Consider the following 12,136-nt stretch of genomic DNA (forward strand, 5'->3'; position numbering starts at 1 on the left):
ACGACTTTAAAAATTGAAGCAGGAAATTAGTTTACATTTCTTCAAAAGACCAAAGCCATTGTCAACTTTAAGGTCATTTTCAAAGTAGACATCCAACAGAAAAAGCTTCATTTAAATAAGTATTTCAGAATCTGCTTAGAACTGGTTTAGTATACTCCAGGATAAATACATTATCAATTTGCTGAAATTCAGAATAGGGACTTGTCCTGTCTCCAAGCCAGTACAGAGTTACACATCAGACCTCACACAGAGCAAATGTTACCACCCTATTTTGCCTGAGCATTCTAAAAGTTAAGTAACATTGTACTTGATTTTCAGATAATTGATTGACTCTCATTCCTTAATCTTCCGATTAGCTATTATATGACCAAGATTCATTCCAGAAATGACATGAGGGGGTGAATTCCTGTGGTTAATTCCTGGATAGCAGCTGCTCAGGGGGATTAGGATCCTTTTGTCTTAACTTTGAGGACTGAAATGTTGGCAAGCCTGTATCACCAGGCAACGTCAATTACGTTTTCCACAAGAAACAGTAAATTAGCTTTGCCATCCTGTAATTTATTTTTCCCCCCCTGTTCACAATGTGTTCTGGAGTCTTCCAGTAGAAGTACAGTTTTCTGTCTGCATCACTGTGGAGTTAATTCAATAAACACATTGAATATTTACCTAGTAATACCTTGTGTTTACTTGTACTTCTAAACACACCATCACACTGTGACCACAAGAAAGCCTGAGATGAACTCCCTGATGAAAACTTCTGAGACTTCTGCAAACCAGGTGGTACTACTGCATATAGGCAAGTACTTTGAAGGGTCTGTACTCACAGTCCTTTGATGGAAGCACCAAAATAGGTCATTTCATCCTTACTTCAAGAGACAAGCGACACGATGTTCTTAAAAAGTAGTATTTATGGATAGTGGTTTTGCTCATCTCCTGTTGGCTTCAGACTTTGTCCTGTTTGGCAGCCAATGACCTGATTGAATTATACAGACCCTTCCCTGTATCAGAATCACAGCATCCCTTAGGAAAGTTCAGCTAGTGCAGAACATTGCCTCAGCAGCATGGATTGCTGCAAGCATGTCAAGTCTCTTCTCTACTACCTGGCCTGCAATCCTTGGCAGTATTCAAGTTGAAAGTTTTACTTGTTATGTATTTTGGTTATAGTTTATAGTAGTTGTTATTATATTTTTAGTTCTTGTCAAGATTTACCATATCTAGAACAACATCTGAAACTCAAGAAAGAAGACTAAGGTTAAGAATTCTCCTGCTTATGGCCCAAATGGGCAATCTAGCAAAAGGAATCTAAACTTTTTCAGGAGAGAAGAGCCTGTGGCCATGGAAAAAAATCCTGAAAGAATTCAGGACTAAGGCAAACCTTTTGCTATACATGCAACATGCAATTAATTGATTACTGTCTTAAAGCCAAAAAAAAAAAAAAAAAAAAAGAAAAGAAAAGACAAACCCTTTACAAAATATGTGAGATAGTTATATTCTTAATAAACTGTATGTGGCAGATGTTAATCACATTATTTGCCTGCAGGTGCTATGAAGCTGAGGATAGTTTGACAGCAGATAGTCTGGAACATTTAATGCATTTAGTGATCCTGGCAAACCTGGAGGAATTCTTTTTGAAGCCAATGGCAGCACATCCAGAATAAGGGTAGAAGCCAAATGGTGTTCTTCTGATTAGTGGTCCAAATTCCAACACTAAACTTTAGTGCACATTTCAGATGGTCTTTTGACAATATATGTATGGTAAGGCTAATTTTTCCTGGATAGGGTTTGCCTTCTATTTAAGGTTGTTATAAATAGGATGTTGTTTAAATGTATGGGCCATATATTGCGTAATATTTTGAATACATACCTGTTTTAAACAATTGCAAGTGAATTTCTCTCAAGCATCTGAGGTCTATGTAATTATGCCCTGTAAATAAAAAGCTGAGTTCAAACCTGTGTTATCAAAGTACAGCATCCTAGAAGAGAGCTGACCTATGAGACAGCAAACTCAAACATATCCAGAGTGTTCCTGCACTAAATAACTTATTTATCAAAAGTAACTTAGGTCATTCCCTATAATGTTACATGGCAAGGGAATGACATTGGAAAGTCCTTCTGTAAATCAGCTCAGAGATACGAACTATAGAAAAACTAGCAATATTTTCAAATGTCTTACAGTCTCTGTTTATAACTGTGTTATATAAATAGCAGAAAGAACCTGAGTTTTGTTGTTGGATCATAGTCAGACCCTCTCAGTGGAGAGAACACATTTCCCATTGCCCACCATTGGGATGAATGACCAAAAAAAATCCATGTAGTTAACAATAGATTAATCAAGTGCATGCATTGAAAAGCTAATAAAGACAACTACGCTGTTTTCCATTATTTTTCATGATTTGATGACATTGCACTACTTAGGCTCCTGTGTTTACTTAAACACATCATCAGTTGTGGTTTCGTGCCTCTTTAAGTGCTATGCATCCATAATATACACTTGTTTCCAGGACAAAGTTACAGTTTCCATATTGACACAAACAAGACATTACAAATTCTACTTTTGCACTTATAATAGAAAAATATATCTGAAAACATACAGGGTCTCCCACCTCCAAATCGTGTGCATTAGAGAGATCAAAAAGCAGAGCAGCATTTAAAGCATGAAAAGTCCATGGCACCTGCTGAATTCCACAGCTGTCATTTCAGCAGCCAGGCTTTGTGTCATTCAAGGTACACCCATTTTACAAATACCTAGACATGGTTTTCCTGATGTGTTCTGATGCGAGAATTTTAATTTTTAGTCTCTAAACACTTGAGTAGGCCACCTTACAAGTTAGGATTTTAGGTATTTCTTGTAAGAGAAGAGGATAGGCCTGTTGGTGTAACTCCCTCTTATATATAACTGGTTCCTCTAGTTCAGAGATTGCCTGTGTGATGGTGGGCAAGGGTCCTTAAAATAACTTGAGTACTGTTATTCTCATCTGAGAAGCAAGCTCAGATAGGAAATCTTATAGAAGATTCTGTAAGAATCCTCTATAAGAAGTTAGAGAAATTAAAATCTCACTGTACCAATAGCATATTGCACATTTCATAGTAATAACTTTTGCACCTGCAGAACGGTGACACGAAACTCAGTGCATTGATAGTAACTGTATTGGTTCCATTAGCATTATTTATGGCATTAGGCCATGCAATCTTTCTTTGTGTAGGATGGGGTCACAGGTTTACTTGTCTCTGGTTTGTGGCTTGCAGGTCCTTTCTGTTACCAACAACACAGAATGTGCGAAGCTACTGGAGGAAATCAAGTGTGCACACTGCTCACCTCACGCTCAGAACCTATTCCACTCACCTGAGAAAGGGGAAACTCCTGAAAAAGAACTAATGCTTCCCTACCTGTGCAAAGACTATTGTAAAGAATTCTATTACACCTGCAGAGGTCACATACCAGGTAAAACTCATAACAAAATATGGGGCTAAAGGATGTCCTGATATGTTGATATTGCCTGAGCAGTTTCTCCAGCTTCTAAGCAGGAAAAATCCCCACTGATATCCAGGGGAATTTGCCCAAGCAGGGACAGAATGTCTTCACAGCAGATCTTGTGTAGCCCTCGAAATACTTTGAGGCTTTCTTGCCACCCTCCTGTTAAACGCACCATGAAACACACATGGTTGGATTGTTGTCAAAGGCACCTGAAACTATTACCTTTGCTGAAATATTAGTGTGTTCATTCTAATCATGCAAACAAGAAGCTGGCCATCCAGAAGGCTATTCTAAATGATAGATTGCTTTAAAATGCAAGAAATAAAAGGTCCTGGCTGTTTGCTGTAGCCTCTAAAAGCTGATGAGTAAAGTGTTTTTTTCTGGTTTTGTTACCCTAGAAACTGATGTTTTTTCCACAGGGTTTAAAGCTCATTGAAATCAAAGGGCCTTATTTGATAGACTTCTGTGGTCTTTGAATCACTTCCAGCGTGCTGTTAACAAGCAAATTCTTCACTTACCTAGCACTTCCTCACTTACCTAGCACTTCCTCACTGTAGTCAGTGGAGTTAGCTGGACATAACCAAAAGCAGAGTTTGCCCTGTGTTGTCTGAGGCAGTCACCGAATGTGTGCTATCACTTGTAACTATATCAACAAAATAACCGCAGAGGATGGCTCTTTTAGAAGCGCTGTCTTAAGACACTATTATGTTAAATAACATCTTTGGTATTCCCAATAGTAAATTATTTATATGTTTAAGACTGTCATTTTTAAACTATGCTTTTTTCCCTGTCCAAACACTACTTATAAACAATGCCACACACAGGAGAAAATAATTAAATAGGTTACGATTTCTTTTTTTTTATTTTTTTCTTTAAACTAGCAACACAGACTGGAAAAAAGGACTTGATAATGAGATGAAAAATGAATTTGTGAATAGTCACTTTTAACATATGAACACAGCTTTGTAATATAATATAAACATATTTGAGTAAAGGGGATAGTTTAAGTGGATGGGATTTGGAGGACGGTTTTTTAATTGCATGTTTACAGTGTGTACTTGTTTTCTCTGAAACCCCAAGAGTGCGGGGATTTTTTTGCAGTGTTCTTTTATTGACTTGGGAAAACATTTTGAATTTACTTACTTTTCCCCTTTACTGTGGTTTAACATGTATCTCAACCCATTGAAATATGAAAATATTATTATTGTCTTTATAAACTAAGAGATGTTTCTAAGGCTTTCTTAAACCAGCTGTTTCTTGCTCTTTATCACATTCCCCAAAGCAAAGCAGAATAGATCATAGTTGCCAAGACTGCCTGCTGAACAGCGATAACAGATTAGATATTCTAAATGTTTGGCCCATATAAGAAGTCAGCACAAAGACATTTTTGACATGAGTTTGTAGCTAGCACAAATGATTTTCATATTCTGCAAAATGAGATCCTCAGAGTTGTTTTGTGACATTCTGTGTTTATGAGGAAACAATTTATTTAATTGAAAAAAGTGAAAGAGGGGAAAGGGGGAAAGAAGGAGGAGGTGGAGGGAGGGAGGGAGAATGAGAAAGGGCTGAGCAGCACAGGAGCTACAGCCACAGGAACCTCGCTCCTCAGATCAACATATGTGGTGACGAATGACAAATTTATTTTTCTACAAAGTTTGTGTATATGTAAAACTGCTGAAGTGCATCAAGATGTCAAGTGCTTTTTGTGACCACCCAGGTTGCCTTGAAAGATAACCAGATGAAAGCATAACTTTAGCATTGGGCAGAGCACTGTGCTTTGCAGGGAAAGAGCTTACATACTTTAGCATCAGTTAAAATAGGATTTTTCCTACATCAATCAGATGCTAATAATTGTTCTAAATACTTGTCCTGAAAGTAGGTTGCACTAACAAAAACTTGTTGCATGCTTACATCCACCAACAGGATTAATTTGGTGAGTTGACTGGTACTCATGGTCGTTGATACCTATTCTAGCATTTCCCAAAGGTATTCATTAAGATTCAGGTCCCTCTTTTTGAAAGATGTCCTATAGGATTTTAATATAGTTTCATAATATTGTACATTCTGAAACATAAGTAATTAAAATAACTTATTTGGGGGTTCTGTTTTCCTTGTGAGACTTGTAGATCTGTAGTAATATTTATTGCAAAAGAAAGAAGAAAATAGGAAATGTGGAAGCTATGTTTTCAGCTTAGCCTGGAGGATTTTGCAGAGTTGAAAATTAACAGGCCCCCAAACCCAAGGTCTCTGGCAATGATTCACTGTGCATTTGTTAAAATGTCGAATAATTACTCTTCCTCCATTAGAGAGTGCTAATTGTTTCTGAACACCAATACAACAGAGTTTAAGGAAATTGCTGACTACAAAAATAATTTTATCCCTTAAGTCTTGTGCAAATGAGAAATATTATTAACATTTTAAGACAGCAAGCATCTTTTCTGGGATTGAAATGTTAGCAGTACATATTAACCAAGAAGGCTGAGAAATTATGCATAATTTTTTTTCATGGGTTAGCTTCAAAAAGTCATTGTCTCCTGCAAAGATAAAAACTCTAGCAGATCCTTGGTTAACTCTTTTGAAGACAGCAGTTTGCCCACCAGTTATGACTGTATCAGAACTTCCACTGACTTCTTAAGGAATATTGAGAGAAAAAGGGGACCTTATTCTTTATTCAAGCAGAATAATATCAGAAGCTGTTAGGATTGTATGGATGAGCAGGAGGGTGTAATGTTTCACAAAGACTTTGAGATTAGAGCTTCCCTGCTTCATTCCAGATAACTGTTGTGATTATTTCTCATCTAATCTTTACTTCAAGCCTCAGTTTAAGGGATTATTGATGGAGACACTGAAGTGATTTAATGAAATGTCTTCAGTCAATATGAATTTTATGTTTTCCCTTTACATAAGGGAAGACTGTCTAATATGTATTACTAATATAGCTATTAAAGAAAGCCACAGATGATTCTGCCTTTAGACATAATCAGAAACTTGATCCATGCCATTGGAAGTGGCATATTCTAAGGAACAAGTCTGTGCCACAGCCATGGTGTCATCCAAGGACATGGGAGAGATTTTGAACTATCTGGCCTCCATTATTTTCATTAGAAGAAATGGGTTTGAGATGATTGTGAGTGAATTCAGATCCAGGCCCAGATCTGAATCCAGACATTACCAGAACAGACATCTGATAGGATTTTTCAAGCACCAAACAGGGTGTTCCAAAACGTTGGAATTCTAGCTCAAAACATGGGAATTCTAAGAAAGTCTACAACTCACAGAGCACTTCTAGAAGTTCTAACATGGCTGATTAATAGTCACATAGTCAACCTGAAGAAAAATAGTAGAGGGTGGTAAATTTGCTACTGGCAACAAGAGCATGAAGGGCATCAACCCTGGCCCTGCCTGTGTGCAGAAACCTGAAGTCTGAGCAGGAGAAGAGGGTCACCAGTCACTTGAAAACCAGTTGGAAATTATGTGAGCTACCGGTGGGCTTAGTACATTTTGAAACAATCTGTCTGAAATCATGTCTTTGGTTTGGTTTTTACTGGCAGTTGAGAAGAGAGAACAATGTGGGGTTTTTGTGAACAAATTCACATCTAGATGTCAAAGGTGCAAATCAGGGAAAAAAAAAAAAACTCCAAAAGGTAAAGGCTGCTTTGACACAATGTAAATACTATATGCTCAAGGTCACAGCAGAAATAAAGCAGGTGAGCCTAATTTCCAGATGCCCTCAAAGGCAGTGTAGATTTACTCAGATGAGTGGATGATACTCAATCCTATGTGCAATGCAAAGTCTTTGACTTGCTCCAAAGACTGGGACGTGTGCTACCATGGCACTGGAATTGTGTGTCAAAGAGAAGAGGAAAGGGAATGGGTAATCAGGGAATCCAGCAAAGTGAAATTTGGAGAAGATAGAACAGGAAAGGAGATACAGTGTGAGGAACAACTGGCTGCAAATACAAGTGGAGAGAGGAGGTGGGGATCAGCTGGGAGCAGTTTTCCTTTGAAAAGGCTTTTAATCTTGCAATTTATTCCCACAGTGTTTTATAAAGGCGAACACAGAAAGCCTTCACTGTAGCTGCCTTAACTGAAAAGCCTGTCGTTGGATTCTTGTTTGCAAGACAGAAAGTTTAGCATAGAAATGCAAGCCTGTGCAAAATCTGACACTTAAACATGATGTTTAATCATCCTTTGTGATTTCAATTTTCTTTGTTAACACAGGCACCGCTCTGTCAACGCGTACACAGCTGGTAGGAAATTTGTAATAATACGTATGAGTCTTTTAAAATAAATTAGTTAGCACAGAAATTCACACAGGACCAAGGGTTGCAGTCCCTATTACTTTTTTTTTTCCTTTTCTCCAAACAATTCTAGTGCTTAGGGGCACTTGTCAGGGACCATTCTTCTGGACACTGTACAAACTGAACAAAATGGCAAACTGTACACTAAAGACCTTACAATCTAAGCATGAGAAAGAAGATAATAAATGGCTACAAGCAGATAGGAGTGTAGAAGCAAATGTTTCTCTAAATGTCCTCAGTGAAGCTGTTAGTATGTTAAATGGAGCATATATAAGACATGGAGGGGTTTTTTTTCCCTAAATTACTATGTTTTTAATAGAACAAAATAGCAAAATTCCACCCTTAATGCACAGGTGAAACTGTATTTACAGAGGTTACATTCCTTCCAGTAATGCAACATTTTTCATAGTTTAATTCTGGCTCCACTTTTTTACAAGCATTTCTAATGAAAATGGTCCATAGGCCTTATCCTTTCTTAGAATCTGCTGATGGGTTTGCTAAACAGCAAAAGGCAGCTGCAGTGCACCATGCATTTTAGTGCATGATAAAATATTTCATGAGGCAAAGGCAAAAATTCTTATATGTCTTACATATAAGAAAAGGCAGTGGGCTGGTCAAGTGAGTTTGCATCTGATTGTTATTTGAAATGGACATGTACTGAGTGAACAACCTGATCACAACCTGCTCTGGGTTTCCCTGACTAAAGATAACACTCAAGCCAAGAGAATTTTAACTTTAGTAAATAGTAAATTGTATACTTGGAAAATTCTAGAAATGCTTAGTAATCGTACACCTCTAATTTCCTATTGCATTTTTTCAAATGACCCATTGTGCCTAGAGAAATAAATTATTAAAGACAAACCCCTGTATTCTTAAGTCAAATAATTCAACAGCAAGATTTTAGATTACCTTTGATTTTGGCATTATATTTATAAGCCTTGGAATACTGCTCTATGATTATATCAGAGTTCCTCTTCAATTGTTCCACTTGAAATTACATCTCCCATTTTCTCCAAATAACTACTATAAATTAAAAGCAGCTCTTCAGAGATGAAATTTACTGAAGCTCCACATCATGGTAATTAAACTTTTACACCACAACACACTACCATGTGTTTCCAGATATTATTTTATAGAAATCAAAGGCAGGCTTTGTCCTGTCATTTTTCCAATATTTTTAAAGGAAGATATATATGAAAAGAAGTATAGTTGGGTGGGAAAGGCTTTTCACTCCACAAGAATTCTGGGATCCAAAAAATTTTCCTATTCCACATAAGGAAGAAATTGAACTCTTTCGAAATTTTCCATGAAGAAAGCCACAGAGAGACCACCCCAGGATAGCTAATAAAGTCGTTGTTAGGACATTTACTTGGGAAATGGGAGATTTAGGGTCAAACTCTTGCCTGACAGATGAGGGACATTGACCTGAATATTCCTCTTCCTAATGAAACACCCTAATTACAAGACATTGGAGTATAGTGACACAAGGTTTTCTGTCTGGTTCTGTCTTTTTCATTTAGACCAGAAGTTCGAGCTTGGACCAGAAACATCGTGTTAAGTAAAATTTTGTCAAAACTGATAATGTTTCTGAAAAAGCTTTGCTTGTAAGAAATTGGCATTTTCCAATGAAGCACATCTGTCCCTGATCAGTTCTTATTGTACGTTGTAAGCCAGAGGTTTTATGGCCAAGATCTGTGGATTACTGCATTATTCACAAGTGGTAAAGCCATGCATAAATTAGGCCTCTAATTCCAATTAAGTGCTAATTCTGTGTATCCTATGAGTTATGTCCTGGACTATAGTACATCCTAAGACAGTTGCCAGTAATGCAAACAGGAATGAAGGTAACTTAAGACATATTATCTCAACAGTGTTCTGGTAGAATAGTACATGTATAACCAGCCAGATCCTGTCTTCTTAGATTTAATACTCCTGATTAAAACCAGAATTGAAATTACTAGAAATAGGTTTGTGAACAGCAATAGATATTTTTTTAATGTCCTTAAACATACTGCCAGAAAGTAATAGCAATTGTGGCAGGGTTTTTCTTCAAAGGCTCTCATATTATCAACTTTGCGTTTCTCTGGGTCTTCAAAGCCCTTCCTCATTTAACTTAAAACCTAAGGACCACCTTTCATCCAACGCAGCATGAGACACATCCCTTTGTCAGGGGATGGGCCTGAGGAAGTAGGCTTCACCATGGGACACTGCTCAGCTACTTTAATGCTGGGAGTCAACCAGAAACCAGCTGGATGTCACTGTGGTGCAGTTTTCAGCACTACTTCCCACTTCTCACCTCTCCAACTAATGTCCTTTGCTGGCAGCATTCCACAAAATTTTTACTGCTGGGGTTTTACCAGAGTCTTCACTGAGATTTCGACTAGAACTAATCACTTATTTTAAAAAAGTTAAACAGAATCTGCTCAGGCTATTTTACAGCAGATACTATACTTGATTGATGGGGTTAAAATTAGGGAGAGTGTGTCACAGCCTCAACTCTGAACTTTGTCTCTTAATTTTTTAGTGAGTGAACTGTTGTGTCATTTTGAATGAAAGTTAAGCACACTGAAAATGAGGTTTAATACAAATACAGATGAATAAACTGCAAAAGGCAATGCTCAGTTTGTGTTTATACATTTGTGTTTACTCAGAGCAGACTCTCTTTTTGCAGATAGCCTTTGTTTAAAATGTCTTTTTCCACTATAATCTATTTAAAGATGAGTTTGATGACACAAAACTGCAGACATGACAACACACTAAATATTTGTATGCTCTTTTACATTTTTAAGGTTTCCTCCAAACTACAGCTGATGAGTTTTGCTATTACTATGCAAGAAAAGATGGTGGTGTGTGCTTTCCAGATTTTCCAAGAAAACAAGTGCGAGGGCCAGCTTCTAACTCCCTGGACCACATGGAAGAATACGACAAAGAGGAAGAGATCAGCAGGTTCATAAAGATAAATGCTGTTTAATCTGAAAGAAAAAAAAAAAAAAAAAACCCTAGCAAAGCCTGTGGTTTTCACAGTGAAACAGCTCTGTGTGTGCTTATGCTGAGCAGCTGTGTTTTCCAGATGTGACTTTCTTTTGCTGCTGCTAGTGTATGTGAAAAGAGAAAGTTATGGGAGCTTCAGCACTTCAGTCCCATTTGATATTTGCCTTGCTGAAAAGATGTTAGAATCCTGCTCTGATCCACCCTGTGGATCTTGGTTATCATCCAGCCTGATGGATGATCGTGGATCATTCATAGTTCTGGGAAGTAATCTGTACCTAAATTTAATGTTACTAAAAAACTACAATAAGTTTATTTGTAAAATATTTATGCTGTGATCTTCAATTTATTTCACTGGGGGGGGGGGTGTGAAAATAATTTAATTAGATTATTCCATCAAAAGTCTTTATTTTAAAATGGATATTCAAATCCAAATTTTATCCAAGTGATGAAATTTACTGTGTTTATTTTATAGTAGAAATTCTGTATTTCTAAATTATTCTCTTCTTTTGCCAACCTTTTTCCCTCCCATTGCTCTACATTTTGGATCTAAGTTTATTTAATGTTCTCTTTTTTGTATGCAGAGCAAATTTTCCTCAAGTGAAGTTAAAGCTGATTTTCTGTATTATGTCCTTGCATACATTCAAGGGAATAATTTATACACATTAATATATTAAAAAGTGTTTTATTATAAACCGTCTTAATATCATTGCAGAGCAATAATTTTATCTCTTAGGGACATTGTTGTGTCATGGTTATGAGAAAGAAGAAACGTCTCACTATTTCTTTAAATTTCTTTAGAAAACACAAGCACAACTGCTTCTGTATTCAAGAGGTTGTGAGTGGACTAAGGCAGCCTGTTGGAGCAGTACATTGTGGGGATGGATCCCATCGCCTCTTTATTCTTGAGAAAGAAGGATATGTCAAGATTTTCACTCCCGAAGGAGACATACTCAAGGAACCTTTTTTGGATATACACAAACTTGTTCAAAGTGGAATAAAGGTTGGATTTTATACTTACCTCTACCTTTTATATTTTAGCATGTATATGGGAGAAATGGGAAGAATATGTTTTAGATATTAATTGAATTTAAATAACAAAAAAAGAGTAACGAGAAGAGACACCACAGTTCTTTCTGGCAAAGAAGTGAAAACTCATAGTGGGAAGGGAAAACAGCATCTTGTAACTCTTACCATACTATTTTCTGTCCCTTCCTTTTTTCCTCACTTTAAATTCAAATGAAACTATTCAGCACCAGCATTCCACAGCAGTATCTTTGTATTTTCATCCTTTGGGCTCATTTCCATGCCATTGAATTCAAATGAGTTTTGCTGTGGTGCCAAGGGGAGCAAGTTTGGCTTAGGGCCTCCC

General features: G+C 37.0%; 1 protein-coding gene across 1 annotated transcript in view; it reads left to right on the forward strand.

Moving 5' to 3' along the window:
* Positions 1-12,136, forward strand: part of HHIP (hedgehog interacting protein) — a 72,088-nt gene that overhangs the window by 3,923 nt on the left and 56,029 nt on the right. Inside the window, exons 2-4 of the mRNA XM_053976192.1 lie at positions 3,247-3,442; positions 10,566-10,722; positions 11,566-11,767. Coding sequence (XP_053832167.1) covers positions 3,247-3,442; positions 10,566-10,722; positions 11,566-11,767 — 555 coding nt within the window. The remainder of the gene's footprint in view (positions 1-3,246; positions 3,443-10,565; positions 10,723-11,565; positions 11,768-12,136) is intronic.

Source organism: Vidua macroura, chromosome 4 (assembly GCF_024509145.1).
Source record: "Vidua macroura isolate BioBank_ID:100142 chromosome 4, ASM2450914v1, whole genome shotgun sequence".
NCBI lineage: Eukaryota > Metazoa > Chordata > Aves > Passeriformes > Viduidae > Vidua > Vidua macroura.